This window comes from Haliotis rufescens, unplaced genomic scaffold (assembly GCF_023055435.1).
Source record: "Haliotis rufescens isolate VD_foot unplaced genomic scaffold, xgHalRufe1.0.p SCAF_15, whole genome shotgun sequence".
Taxonomy (NCBI): domain Eukaryota; kingdom Metazoa; phylum Mollusca; class Gastropoda; order Lepetellida; family Haliotidae; genus Haliotis; species Haliotis rufescens.
The window spans coordinates 13493663-13509817 of NW_025963835.1; the positions used below are offsets into that span (position 1 = coordinate 13493663).

General features: G+C 40.2%; 1 protein-coding gene across 1 annotated transcript; it reads left to right on the forward strand.

Moving 5' to 3' along the window:
- The first annotated feature begins 1312 nt into the window (after positions 1-1312).
- Positions 1313-11552, forward strand: LOC125380014 (acyl-coenzyme A amino acid N-acyltransferase 2-like). Its single transcript, XM_048395983.1, has 8 exons — positions 1313-1523; positions 4132-4395; positions 8605-8771; positions 8931-9061; positions 9762-9847; positions 10390-10491; positions 10851-10942; positions 11520-11552. The coding sequence occupies exons 1-8, from the start codon at positions 1313-1315 to the stop codon at positions 11550-11552; spliced, it is 1086 nt and encodes a 361-aa protein (XP_048251940.1).
- The last annotated feature ends 4603 nt before the right edge of the window (positions 11553-16155 follow it).

The following is a 16155-nucleotide window of genomic DNA, read 5'->3' on the forward strand; positions in this document are numbered from 1 at the left end:
TGGTAGGATCAATCCTATCAATCGGCTGGTCATGCCAAGCCCTGTGCCTAATAGTGTATACTCACACTGTGTTTTATTTTAATGTATATTTTGGTCTTGGCCAAGTTTAACTTGTCTGAATTCACACATTTCTGATGCAATAAGTTGCCTCGAGTTTTATGTCAGAAGGCGGTGGCTCATGGGACAATCTGGTGATGTGACCTCCTCATAATATCTCCAATTTCTTGTCAAGGGCAGAACCAGCCTGGCATTGAATTGGTAGATAAATATAGTTATTCGTGTCGTATTTGCTGGAGTACAACAACCCTGTATCCTTGGTGTTTGCATCCTGCATATCAGGTGCACTGTCCTTGTTGACCCTCCATGGTGGGTGGGGAGCAGGGTTGCTGAATAAGTTTCTTTCACCATGGCTCATAATCATCCTGGTTCAAAGCGTAGACCTTAAGAATCAAGCTCAACTGATGGGACTGTTGCAAATGTTGATTCCTGGGCTCGATTCCTTGTTATTTTTTGGTTTATTTGTTGTTACACACCGCACTCAGAAATATTCCAGTTATGACGGCGGTCTGTAAGTAATCGACTCTGGACCAGACAATCCAGTGAGTGACATGAACATCGATCCACGCAATTGGTTGGTTGGTTTGTTGTGTTACGCCGCACTCAGCAATATTCCAGCTATATGACGGCGGTCTGTTAATAATCGAGTCTGGACCAGACATTCCAGTGATCGACATCATGAGCATATATCCACGCAATTGGGTCGATGACGTGCATCAACCACGTCAGCGAGCCTGACCACCCGATCCTGTTAGTCGCCTTTTACAAGATTGGGTTGCTAAAGACCTATTCTACCCCGGATCGTCACGGATCGTGTCCACACGGTCCCAAGTACGGTGATTTCCCTTTAGTTACTGACGATCTCTAGCCCATTTGTATATTGTGTTGTTAACTAACACTTTCTGCTTTTAAATGTTCTCAACTAGTTCAAGATCGTCAAGGTCGAATATGTGATATTCTAGTTATTGTAGTGTCCATCGGTTTTATTTAGTCTATATATATATAATTACCGTATTTACTTCTCGTCACGATATGGCTGAAATATTGCGATGTGACGTTAAATATTAACCCACTCACTCACGCACCCAAACAGGCTTTTTCATTATCCAGACATCGACAGATGGGCCACATCTATAATCTTATCGATAACAAAGTGAACGCTATGTTAAATTTTTAAAACATTTTCAGAATAGGTTTTAACAAATAGTTGTAGATACAATTACAGGTCGTCAGAAAAGGCCAAACATATTCCAGCATGGTTTGTCTGAACATCAGTCCGGTAGTGGCACTAATCGACGAGAGAATCTCCATCACTGTCACTGGTATTCATCCACTGCAGAGAGTGACGGTCCAGGCATGGGCGGAAGAAGGAAAGGCAGTGTTCAGCTCATGTGCACATTTCATAGCAGACCAACAAGGACAGGTCGATATTACCCGACTTGCTTCTTTGGGAGGAACATACAGAGGTAAATAAGTGTAAACAACATCTCTGCACTAGACTCAATTAACACATTAACAGATTGTTATGATTTATATGTTCTGAGGAGTTATGGTTTTACGCTGCCTTTTGCAATATTCCAGTTACAACATGACAGGAAACAGAGTGAGTGAGTTGTGTTTAACGCCGCTTTTAACATTATCCCAGTCATATCACGGCGTGTCAGCTTAAAGTGGGAGGAAAGCCCGAAATGATGCAGGTCTTAGACGTTTACCACTTCCATGAAACTAACGAGCACGGGTATGGTGCTGACAAACCTAGAAACATAATAGGGGCGAACCGGGATTCGAACCCACAATCATAGTTTTCTGGCGTGCCCAAGGGACGCAACTCTGCACAGCGAATTGCGGCGCCTTAGACGGCTGGGCCCCCCGTGCCCCCCGACAGGAAACAGAAGAGAATGGCTTGGGATATTCAACACATTCAACAAGACAAATGAACCAGTAGGCTATATATCCACCACATTTTGACGAGATTCATATCTCACGTATATTTGCTGTAAGCTCTGTGAAATGTCTTTTCATATCAAGTATGGCAACCCTGAAGAAACACAGGACTAAATCTCTTCTGAAAGCTCGGGATATTTGCTGTTCAATGACCCTGTCATGTTTTCATATTTCACAAAAAACTTTGTTGTGAGAATCTGTATGCACCACGTGGGAAGAAAACTAATTTTATCAAATTCTTTATGTCTAAAAATTGAAATTTCATTGGTGTTGATGAAATGTTTTTGTTTGTTCAAATTTGGATAAACACTAATTAAGATACACTACATTTAAACCCTGACTGAAGCCTCACAGAAAGTCAAGCACACCAGAACAATATTTAGGAATGCAATTCGTTTCCATGTATACACTGGTCTGAATGGACTGGTCATTTGACCCACCATCTATTCAGTCATTCCCCTTAAAGGGCAAGTGAAGTGAACAAACTGATTGCAATTTTGTTTCGGTTATCAATTTTCCAAGATACATTAAGCCAATTCCAAAAGAAAAAAAAATCCTAACTTTCGCAGAAAGTATTTAAATGTCCAGGTGAATGTACTTCACGCTCAATCATGGGATAATAAAACAAAATTTTGGGATGTGTGGCCAAAAGCTACCAGTGCAGTCGGGCGTGACAAATGTTTTCGTTGGCTGATCCAGCTTCCAGCTTCCAGCTCCTCTCTTCTATATACTAGTTATCTGTCTTGTGATGCTTAGGAAGTGGCCAATCAATAGAAACTCTAAAAAATGTTACTTTTGTTGTTAATCCTACAAAAGGGGGCACGGGTGGCGCAGTCGTCTAAGGCGCCGCGATTCGCTATGCAGAGTTGCGTCCCTTGGGCACGCCAGAAAACTATGATTGCGGGTTTGAATCCCAGTTCGCCCCTATAATGTTTCTAGGTTTGTCAGCACCATACCCATGCTCGTGGGTTTCACCGAAATGGTAAACGTCTGAGACCTGCATCACTTAGGGCTTTCCTCCCACATTAAGCTGACACGCCGCGATATAACTGGAATACTTTTAAAAGCGGCGTTAAACCCAACTCACTCACTCACTAACTAATCCTAAAAAAAAGCACTATGAACTATGAACACTGTGAACACTATGGAGGGTGTGAAATGGCCTTTGCCCTTGACATTGTGAACAATGAAATAACAACTAATCTCTGTTACTAGTTTTTTTATGACAAACATTCTCTTTAGGTACGAAATGTTTCATGCTGCCTTCAGTCCCATTTCACATAATGAATGCCTGTTGGATTAATTCCCAACTAACGATGATTCAGATGACGATATGTTCCACATACATACCATATTGATACAACCATTTATCATGACATGTTGCATCCATCACAATGTACCCTGACATCAAGGGTTATTCCTCTTTCAAATGGCCACAAGTTTGCTTGTCACAGGCCATGCTGCTGTGCTGGTCAATGGAAGATACGAATAGTTTCATTTGCCCAGCCTATTTGCGGTTGTCACGTGGAAACAAGACACTAGTTAAAGTACCAACTGTGTATTGTGACATGCCTGATTGTGTGCCCATGTACCTAGACCCTGCAGTTGGTCATCCCTTAGACTAACATTTAGGTCCTAATACTTATATTACACAATATCCTTCTTGACTCTAAAAATAAAAATAAAATTCCCTATGCTGATTTCAGAATTTGTGGAATAGAGCTAGCTTGAGCTGGCTAGACTTGCTTTTGTATGCATTTCTAGATTATGTTTTTTTCATAAAATAAATATATTCCACGGTCATGGTGCAGGACTAGTCATCCCTCTAACTATCTTGTTTGTTTTGTTTGTTTGTTTGTTTGTTTGTTGTTTAACACCGCACTCAGCAATATTCTAGCTATATGACGGCGGTCTGTAAAATAATCGAGTCTGGACAAGACAATCCAGTGAGATGACATGCATCAACCAAGTCAGCGAGCCTGACCACCCGATCCCGTTAGTCGCCTTTTACGACAAGCATAGTCGCCTTTTTACGGCAAGTATGGGTTGCTGAAGACCTATTCTTTGCCTGGTTTAGACCCAGCTACTCTGTGTCTACTGTGTAGGACACTTTGTATTATCCTTTGTCAGGTGTTGACAGTATGGGTCTGTTCTGGAGTCTCACCCCTGTTCCAGGGGTGTCAGAGAGCCCTCTTCTCAGAAAAGTTGATGTGACGACCCCTCTGGTCTTCAAACTGACCGTCAGAGATCAACACATCCCCTTTGCTGACCTTCAGCTTCCTGCGACAATCCTGCTGGCGACAGGCGAGGTAGAACGCTGGTATAAACATATGACTGTGAGTAGGATCGTCGTGCGGGAAGATTCCCTCAGAGGAGCTCTATTCTTGCCCGCAGGTAAGCCATTGTACTTCTCGCTATGTCAACAAGCCATGATTTGATGATTTTCATAACAGCTGCTGATATATCATCAGAAAGACAGTGAGTGAGTGAGTTGGGTTTAAAGCCGCTTTTAACAGTATTCAAGTTATATCACGGCGTGTCAGCTTAATGTGTGTGGTAAGCCCGAAGTGATGCAGGTCTCAGACGTTTTCCACTTCGGTGAAACCCACGGGCACGGGTATGGTGCTGACAAACCTAGAAACATAATCGGGGCGAACCGGGATTCGAACCCACAATCATAGGTATCTGGCGTGCCCAAGGGACGCAACTCTGCACAGCGAATCGCGACGCCTTAGACGACCGGGCCACCCGTGCCCCCTCAGAAAGACAGAAAATGGACACTCGCATGTAATAAAGATGAAAAAAAAAATGAGTTCATTAGTTGTCTGGTGGACCTTTCATCATGTCTGACACCACTTTATCTGATGATTATAATCTGTATACGAGGTCTGACACAGAAATGGAAAAGAACGAGTACCGAGCAGTCATCGGGTTTTTTATTCGAGAAAAAAGTACTCCCCAAGAAATTTATGACCGCATGTCACAAGTGTATAAGGATAAGTGCCCTAAATATCCCACTGTTAAACGTTGGGCAGCTATGGTAGAACAAGCCTTGATGATGACCCAGGATCTGAGCGTCCCTCAACTTCCATCAATGACGATTTAATCAAGGCGATTGAAAATGCTGTCAGATAGAAGTATTACCATTACTAAACACGAGGAAGACACAGGTCCAAGCCATGGGTCCATTGACATTATTATTCGTAAACATTTACAAATGAATAAGATATCTGCTCATTTGGTTCAAAAGTTTGTCAATTCTGATCTTAAGGAAAAAAGAATTGACATTGTCAGAAAAAATTTAGAGCTAAAAATAATTAAGGAGGATTTTATCAAGTTCTGAAAGAGATTAGTAACGAGTGAAACGTGGGTCTAACATGATCTCGAGTCAATACGTCAATCCATGGAATGGAACCATTCCACTTATCCTGTTCCAAAGAAATTCAAGTCTTCAAGGTCAGTGAAGAAAGTTATGGCCTCTGTATTCTGGGATGCAAAGGGTGTCCTCCTTGGTGATTACTTAGGAAGTGAAACTGGTGCCTATTATGCTGACTTGCTTTATCGCCTGAGTGATTCTATCAAAGAAAAGTGGCAAGGAATGCTGAATGCTGGAGTTCATGACAATGCCTCTTCTCACATCTCTCGACTTGCAAAGGCTGCTGTGCAACAATGTTGGTTAGAAGAGCTGCCTTACCCTCATTACTCATTACCAGGCACCAAGTGATTTCGATCTGTTTCCTAAACTGAAAGACACCTTCGTGGAAGCTGCCGTGAATGGGTTTTTCAGGGTGGCTTCAGAAAACTTCTCCCGGACTCGAATTGAAAAACTATAGATATGAGAAGTGTATTGAAAAGCAGGGAGATTATGTTGAAAAATATAAACTGACGTCCAAAAGAAACTTTACCGACTGAAAATATAACTTTCAGACAAAGTATAAAATTTTTTCGACGAAGTCTATCTTAAACACATAACCTAAATACAACAATAGTGTATGCAGCACATGGTAATCGTCTGTTACATGTTTGCGAGATAACACGCGAAAAAGTGAAAAACACATGCGCCACGGACAACTGCAAATGCACGTGTGGGTAAGGGTATAAAACGATTGCAACGGCAAGTCAGACATCCACAGTGATAAAAACAACAACAAAAGAAATGCCACGACTCACAGTCGAACAACGTGAACGAACCTTTGGTATGGTACAGATGGGAGCCACCCACGCCCATATTGCACGAACCTTCGGTTGCTCCCGTGTTGCCGTTACCAACTTGATGCAACGTTACAGACAGACAGGGCGGACCGCTGACAGGCCAAGAACAGGCAGACCCAGGGTGACCACGCCCCATGATGACCGTACCTTGCACCTCCGAAATCGCTTCCTGACAGTGACGTCATCGGCGACAAATGCCTTAGGTCACAGGGCTAGACGACAGACAGTGGCCAGGAGACTCAGGGCTCATGGAATTAGGGCTTTTAGACCATACAGAGGACAGCTATTGACAGCGCAACATCGTCGTCTTTCAGAGGCAGAGGGTTGTCTTCACTGACGAAAGTCGATTCTGTATGTTTAGGCTGATGAAAGACAACGTGTTTATCGCCTAAGGGGTCAACGAACGGCGGCGTGTTGCGTGCAGGAGGTCGTACCATATGGTGGAGGTTGTGTCATGGTGTGGGGAGGGATCTGTGGGCAGGAGAGGACACCGCTGGTCATCGTTGACGGAAATTTGACAGCTTAGCGTTACATGGATAACATTCTTCGTCCAGTTGTCCTACCATTTCTCCAACAGCAGCCACGTGGTGTCATTTATCAGCATGACAACGCTAGAGCCCATACAGCCAGAATTGTCACTAACTTCCTCGCAGCCAACAACGTCAACGTCCTGCCGTGGCCTGCACGCTCACCCGACATGTCCCCCATAGAACACCTCTGGGACTTAATTGATCGTCGTGTTCGGCAACGACCACACTCTCCAGCCAACCGGCAAGAACTGATCTTGGCCCTCCAAGAAGAATGGCGTCAAATCCCACGTGACCTCATCAGACGACTGACTTTTTCTGTGCGTCGAAGAGTTTTTGCGTGTATTGAGGCATTTCGTGGTCACACACGCTACTAATGACTTGTTATTGAACGTGAGCGTCTGCCTATTGCCAATGATTCTGAAAGCTCGAGTTTTGTACCACACCCAACTTTGGGGGGCTCTGACGTCAATCTCGGTCGCGGTATGATTGTCATTTTCAGTGTTGATTATGTTGATATATTGATCTTCTCAATACACATTACTTCATGCATGTATGTTTTGTTGTTTTTGAGCAAGAGTGATTTCAAACTCTGGTAAAGTTTCTTTTGGACGTCAGTTTATATCAAAATAATTTCACAATGGTTGGGTTTGTTAGACCTACAAGCCCTCGTAGATATAGTCCCTAAGCGTCGTAATTCGTTAATCGTCCACGGAGCTTGGGCTAATGTCTATTTACCATCCCTGAAACAATATACTGGTTCCTTGCAGTGCTTTGGGAGTTTTTTAATGTAACTCATTCCAAGACCAACTAAATTACCAGAAAATCACTATGAACACATCACAGCTTACAGTGTTTTCAAACTGTCACATGGAATGAACATAAATATGGACGGTTGATTTAAAACAACGTGAACAGTAGGAAAATGCTGAGTAGAAATGGAGCTGATCAGATTGACCAACGCCAATAATAAATTCTAAATGAATTTGCACACAAAAGTTCATACTTTAGTCGTATATTTCTCTTACTCTTTTTTTTTATAAAAATGATACAAAGTAACAACTACTTACATCACTTTTGTCACTAACCTCAAATGCTGTAACCTTTATCAAATAACCTTTTGTGTCAGAGACGAATAGTTGCTTTTGAGATATGCTTAGAAAGGGCATACTCCATTGTACCTACACAAATTGTGAAATGTACACATAGAAATGAAACGGACGCGGCAGTTTCACTGGTCGCTTTTACTTCTATTTCAGATGGATAAATCAATAGAAGAGAACTGGTTATTTGACAAATACTAGTACTGAACGATATCCGATCATCAATGTACCAGAAGCTGAAGATAAACTTATTGGCAAAATTATGTTGTTTTGATTTTTGCCAATCCCAGCAGAAATTCCTATTCATATGCATAACGAAACAGGTCAGCCAAGAGGAGAGCAACAGCGGTGCCTTAAGGGATGCCTACTTGTTGCCTAAACGTCCTATCACCCCATTTCACATATGTTTTCAATGAGGAAATCCAGCATTTCACATTTCACAAGATGTAACTTTATGTATGTTCATCACGTCCAATGACAGAGGCCCCATGGATCAAGGGATGCACTTTTTCCTGAAGTGTGACGTGTGGGATAGTGGTGTACAAATTTGAAAAATGAGTCCTCTAATGTTTAATTTTTTTTCTTTCTGACAATTAACAAATTCAAGCAAATTCTTCGAGTTTTTGAAAATCCACATTGTAGTATTCTAATTGTTCTATCCCTCATTGTATTATGAAGTATTGTTATTTTTATACAATGATTTAGAAGTACTTTTGCTGGACCAGACACTGCAAATATTTATCTTCTTTGATTGTTCAAAGGTGAAGGGCCTTTTCCTGGAGTGATAGACATGTTTGGTGGTGGAGGAATGGTTGAGTTTCGTGCTGCATTGTTGGCTTCTAAGGGTTTTGCTGTCTTTGCTCTTGCCTACTTTGGATACGATGATCTTCCAAACTCAGTGTCTGACCTTGACGTTGATTACTTTCTTGTAAGTTTGTATATCTTGAAATTGATTTGCATTATTGCAATTTTACTAATGCTGTAGTGATGTACATATCAGTATGTGTCACTTAAGAAGTACAATCAGTATATGACATACTTACACTGTATGAATCTAAATGAAACAACCATGATAAATTTTCACCAGAATGCTGTTGACTGGATGGCATCCCATCCGTGTGTACGGACTGGAGGTATCGGTGTGGTAGGTGTCTCTAAGGGAGGTCAACTAGCCTTCTTGCTTGGCATGGCCACTGATAAGGTAAGCATGGTTTATCAGTCAGTAAATCACTGAGGTGTTGTATACAGATGCGCGTTTTTTGAAAGCGGACAAACCGTTGCTTTTATACCAAATAATGTAATCTCGAACGTCGTCAACAGGTGAAGGCCGTGGTGAACATCAACGGCCTACCGTTTATTCTACATGGAGATATAACGAAATCCGGACAGGTTTATTGGAAAGCCATGAAGTAAGTCTTTTTCTTAACCTTGCAAAATTATTTCTGGTGCCTCATTGTTGCCTCACGAAAGACCACTTTTACATTCTCTCACACTTGTGTTATCAACCATAATTGATCCATACGTATAATAGATGGCCATTGTCTCACAATAAACATATGTCCTTTTCATGTGCCTCTGGGAGATTGCACAACAACAACAGCAGCTTAATTTTATTATCAAGGACTATAAGAACAAAACAAACTAACCGTAACTCATTTTCTGTTGGATGGTGGAATAGTCTACTGGTTAAAGTGTTCTTCTGTCACGCTGATGGCTGGTGCCGTGTCATACACGGTGATACTGCTGGAATATTACTAAAAGCGGACTGAAAAGCATAGTCACTTGGTCATTGCATTTTGATGCACCACATACCTACATTTTTGTTTTTAACTCATTGGACACCTGATGATAATGTTCGATGTATGTTGTTTTTCGCTTCACATACCATTGGATAAATTCAATTTGGACTTTTTTTCAGGTTAGACGCCAGGAAATTCAAATATACTGATGAAGGTGTTCATCTTAAAGATGCATTGGTCTGTGACACGGAAATAATTCCTGTTAGTAGGTTTGGATGTCTTTCCGTGTGTTTTGAAAGTATTCTCTTCCGACTGCTTTTAAACGTTGTTTCTGTAAGTACTTGTACACTCTAATGATTAACTGAGTTGAGTAGAGGCATTCCTAAAATATTTCGTTATCTATGATAGTGTATGGTAACACTAACATATTCATCGAATTGGATCAATTCCTCTTTAAGATAGTGTTTCCGAAATAAATTCAAATCTCTGAACATCAAAGGCCTGTCATGTTGAAATCTCAGACACATGAACCGGTATTAAACAGAATAAAAACATAAGCTCAGTAATCTGTAACCCAAATTGAATATGCAATCGGGTCGAAATGTGGATGGAACAAATGGCAGAAGCGAGTGAGGTCGGGGATATGCAGCTATTGACTGCTTAAAACAATTTCTTATTATATTCATTATAGCAATATATACCCGCAGGCATGGACGAATAATGCCAAAATATTGTACTTGTGTGGTGACGATGATGAAACATGTACGACTGACTATGCAAGAACATTCATGAAGACTTGTCCTGAAGAGAAAGAGAAGAATATTGAGCTTGTCGTCTATCCAGGAGCAGGTCACCTTATTGAGCCACCATATATGCCTGTGTGTAGAGCGATGTACTTAAAAGTAGCAGGTGAGTAGTTCCATTATGCGAATTCACACATTGTCACAGACGCACAAGTCTTTCAATGAATTCAGTCAAAATCCAAAATTATAGATCTGGTCTTCAGCAACTCTTGTCGTAAAAGATGACTATGCTTGTCGTAAGAGGCGACTAACGGGATCGGTGGTCAGACTCACTGACTTGGTTGATGCATGCCATCGTATTCCAGTTGCGTAGATCACTGGGTTGTCTGGTCCAGACACGATTATTTATTCTGTTCCAAAAATAATATCATTAGGAGAACATCCTTGAGTAAACATAGGAGAACGCCTGGAGAATTCATTTATATACACTTAACTGTTCCCTCCAATACTAACTTCTCAGCATAGACTTCATATTTGAGGGCATCCTGAGGATCACGCTGCAGCACACGAGGATACCTGGAGAAGACTTTCCCACATCCCCCACAAACGCATTGGATGTATGTAAACGTCGCACATCTATAAATGGCCAGTTGGGAGACAAACCTACATGTGCACGTACTTTTCAATGTTGCCATGTTCTTGATTTCATATCTCTGATAATCCATTTGGAATGTCGAAATAGAGTACAATATATAATTTAAGAAATGAACAATACCTTTAGAAATATGAATGAAAATTATACTTTGTTCATTTCAACAAATGCATGTTTTCGACACGTAATGCTTATGCAAGGCTCAATATGTCGGAATATGTGGCTTTAGAGGTTTTCAGGATTCTAAAATATATATTTGAGCATAAAGAAATGTTAGACCCAAGTAGATTTGGACCAGAAACATGAAAAAACGGTTATTTGCGTGCCATACCTATGACCTATGGCAGTTCAACTGTCATCATTCATTTTCTTCTTAGGGGAGATAAAGCGACTGGCGGTTCTCCTGATGTTAGTTAGGCGGGACCTCATTCATAGAGCCGTTCATTCAACTTGTTGATTCAACACTAATCTTCAACCTGTTGCTATCTGCCTTACATTGCACACTGCAACTACTATTTGCTCTCTGTATATCCCACCTTCAGCTGCTCTTCGGTAGTCAGATCGTCAGAATCTGACGAATGAGCTCACTGAGCCCTGCATCATCATGGGCTATTAAAATGGGCATAATATGGAAGGGCGAGTACCAACGATAAGGGGATTTTTTTTCTGATAATACTTTATGTACACTTAAAGACGATTCTAGCACCCATTTACATCCTGAAACTTATTGTGCCCTTTATCGGTCCCTCACAAATTCGGGTATTTACAATAAATTTGAATGGTTTGTGCATGGCGACCTTTGTGGAAGTGATTGTGATTTGAGCGGTCGTTACTTCATTTTATATCACAGTTTTTAACAGACAGGCTATTTCAAGACTAAATGTTTCAACCCTGTCTGATTATTATAATCAGGATCAGAGTGTACCACAAGACACTATTTTGTCTGTCACATTATTAAGTATTTAAATAGATGGATCACTTTTCATGAGTGATTTAAATATTTCTTGTTGTGATAAACAAATATGCATCCTTTAGAGAGGCAGTCACAAATCTGTCTCATTAAAATTCACACGTGCTCCCTTCAATATGGCTTAAAGTTTCTAAACCAAAAACTAATTGTATACATTTTCTGCAGAAACATGACTCGCATGGCACCCACTATCAAAGTTGTATAGGATGCCGTTTTCTTGTTTGATAACCATTCAAAGTTCTTATTGCACATTAAATACATTAAAGCTAAATGTCTGAAGACCTTCGATTTGTGGTCAATTTATCTAATTCAAAGTGGGGAGGGGATCAGGAAACCCTCTTACACTTATACAGATCACTGTTCCGTTCAAAATTTGATTACTTCATCGTCTATTTAAAGGTAATTTACGGAAACTAGATACTATCCATCATCAAGGCCTGAGGCTTTCCTTGGGGCCTTTCAACCTCCTCCTTCTTATAGTCGGTACGCGGGCCGGAGCCTTCCTTAAAACAAAGCTGTCTGAATTTATCTTTACAATATATCACCAAATGATATTCTTATCAGTCACATTCAGCTTTTAATTGCGTATTAAATCCTGTTTATGAAGATATTCACAATACGAAATCATCTCTTATTTCACCACTTTGAATAAGGATCCAATCTGCCATTTTTGCTGCTCATATTAAACTTCAGGATATAGCTCCCATCCAACTTTTGTCATCACCCCATGGGCAAATGGTTAGGCCAGATGAAGACCTGACATTAACAATACTTAAGAAATTCGACACAAATCCACTTATTATGAACAAGAATACAATTATTAAGAAACGCCCGTGACACTTATAAATACGGTAAATCATGGTCTGCTTGACTGTGCTGATATTTCCATAGCAGGTGATCAATCAAATAATCAAATAATCATCTGTCAAGGATCGTTTTACTGGTATTAATTCTCGTTTAATTATTGTTTGTTTAAAGGAGACAGAATTGTTTGAAAAGATTTTGATTAATATGTTTTGAGAAAAAAAGGCGGAGATTATTAATGGCTTGTCAACTTAGTGTCCCCCTGAGAGGGTATATATGTTCCACACCTTTGAAAGTAAATTTGAAACTATCACATTTTTAATCGTGGTGTATTTGTTAGTTTTAACTGGCTACTAGTATGGTATGTCTCCACGGTCCCTAGTATGTCGGCCTCACTTTGGTTGCAGGCGATCTCTTGCCCGTTTTTATTTTGTGTTGTTGAATTACAGTTAATTCATTTACATGCTTTTAAACTTAGTTTGAATAAAATCTAAGATATCCTAGTTATTGTACTGTCCTTCGGCGATATACAGTATACCTATACTCACCACCAAAAGAAACGCGAACCAAAGTAACATATAGAAAAGAATGTGCGTTAAGAAGAGATGTTTCCAAAGTGTAGCAACTAATGAAAAAACTAACAATCAGTGAAGTCTTACCACAGAGTGTCATTCTAATCACGATACGTGATTTCAGAACTTTACACGATAATCCTGCAAGAGACAAATGGTGCTTCTCGAGTCATTGATCTATGACGTCACATGTTATGCGTTCATGAGCGTCGGTTCACACGACATACCAGTATGTTCATTTGTGCATCAAATCAATCATTATTAGCCAACATGTATAGTATTAGACTATCTTTTGGCGGTTAGAATATTTTGTGGTGACTTTATCTCGTCAAGATGTTGCTGAAATATTGCCGATGTGACGTTAAATTTTAATTCACCCACTCACTCACACTCACATAGTGATGATACCCCGTGCTCGCGAAATAGTGACCGTCTCCTGCCCCACCCATGGCACCCATCACAAACACACACAAAGGCAATTCAAACAAAACAAAACCTTGAAATTGAAACACGGCATCATTTGGTGTGCCTAACCTAAAACTGCACTTTGAGTTTACAATTTTTAAATTAGCCTAATGACATATCACTGGAATTTACACACTTTATTCCTCACTTTCCTATTTTGCTCGGACTGTTTTCCCCAACGGTCATGACATTGATCGTGGGAGGGCAAACTGAAGCTCATGCTACAGCCCTGGATGATGCCTGGATAAGACTTCTCCACTTCCTCAACAAACATTTTTCACAGGAGCAACACCCACTCAGTCAATTAAAACGGCACAACATGGTACTGTTCCCTGCAGTAGTGTCCCCGGCGTAATGCTCATGCGGAGGACTTCCTGAAGATCATGCTGCAACACAGGAGGACGCCCGGTGAACACATTTACATTTCCTCCATTGGCACCTGTGTACAACTCAAACATCTACGAATGGCACAGCAAAAAAAATGCAGTTTCCGGTATCCGGATACCTGCCGGATACCACCGGACACTTACCCAAAACGCGTCCGGGTATCCGGTGGCAGATACCTTGCCGGATACCAGATCTGTGGTATCCGGCATGGACACCTCACCGGAAAGTATGTCACCTGGAATCCGGGTATCCGGCACCGGATACCTCACCGGATACCTCAATCTGGGTGTCCAGGGATCCGGCACCGGATACCTCATTCTGAGTTTCCAAAAACATGTCACAATTTGGGGGGTGCATTTTGTTCAATTAAGTGTGAAACACCTAAAAATATATTGGAAACTAACCATGAAAATTGAACATTGCTGAAGGTATCCGGCAGGTATCCGGCAGGTATCTGGATGCAATTTTTCGAGATGTCTTTCTCCTAGTAAATAATGTTAGCCTGGGCATAGCAGATAGCTGTAGTAATATTCTGTGCTATTTTAGTTGTAAATATCCCCTTGAAGTTGAGATCTATGGGCATGTACTTTTGGTGAAAACATTTTTCAAGTTCATACATATTTCAATTTAGATGTTCAGCGTATTAAATGAAAAGCATTCAGTCCTGGTATGATGGTATCCTTACATATCATCTTCATATTCCCAGTGAGTTTTAGCCTAGTGGTTGAAGCATTCGATTCACCACATCAGGACATTGCTTGGTGTCACCCATCATAATATTGTTTGAATTTTGCTCATAAAGTGGCATAACACCATACTCACTCTGACAAAAAAATGAAAGTCATTGGCTATGTGCTCACTTGGGCCTTTGTTCCTGGTGAGATTAAAAGTTTATTTTGGAACTGTATCAATACTTGTTACATCTTGACAGACGAGTTTCATTGAAGTTCGAAACAGAATATCATTAACCCAAATGGGTGCATAAGACTAATAGCATCCACAGAAAACACCTAATAAAGTACTGGTACATAAAAATATCAATGTAACTTTTCTACTGACATGGAACTAAAAACTTCGTTCAGTGAGCTGTATTAATTGTAGGAAAACATTCAGGGCATTAGTATATTTGATATATGTTAGCACCTATGTTATGAATGATCAATATCATATTTCTTTAAAGAAGCAAAACAAAAAAATTGTTAAGATAAAAATCATATTTATTGATTTTATGACATTTCATTGGTTCAGTAACCAGAGGTGTTTGCAAGAACATTCAAAAACAGAAACAGATGCTTCAATGCCATTTTCTAAATAAACAAATTAGTCAAATCTCAGAAGAATTTCAAGGTAGAAGAATATCTAAAGTCAATTATGTTTGTGCAGTAAACCACAAAAGTCATTCAGATTTGTATAGTCAGCGTCAGTGTACACCACATAAACAGTCTCACTGCTGTGGTATTGATTCCTTTAGACTTGATTAATGTCGTAATAAAACAACCTACAGAATCACACTGATGTGGCATTATTCATTCAGAATCATCACTTTCTGAGGTGAACCTGTTAGTTGTTCTGGGGAGGATTATTCATCATCCGGAGAGTCCTTTGTATGACTTGTCTGATCTGGTGTCATTGTGAAATCCAGGTGCCTGAAACAATTTATAACATCTTTAAAAGCTTGTTATTAAAAATATAAGAAACACACATATATTGACGAAGGGTAAAAATTTGGTTTCTCAATGAGTAAGGTAATGACAATTTATCAAGCAACTGTTAACCAAACCATGTTAACCAATGTAAAAAAGCCATAGCAAACAGTAAATTGTACAGAAAATACAAAATTGTAATTGATCTTCTGAAAACAATTCCTGTAGTGCCATAAGGCAGGCTCACCTGAATTTTTCTCAAATGTTTGCATTACATCAAAACATAAGGAAAGGTAAACAAGGCAATGCAAATTGCATAAAATAGGTTCTTATACAT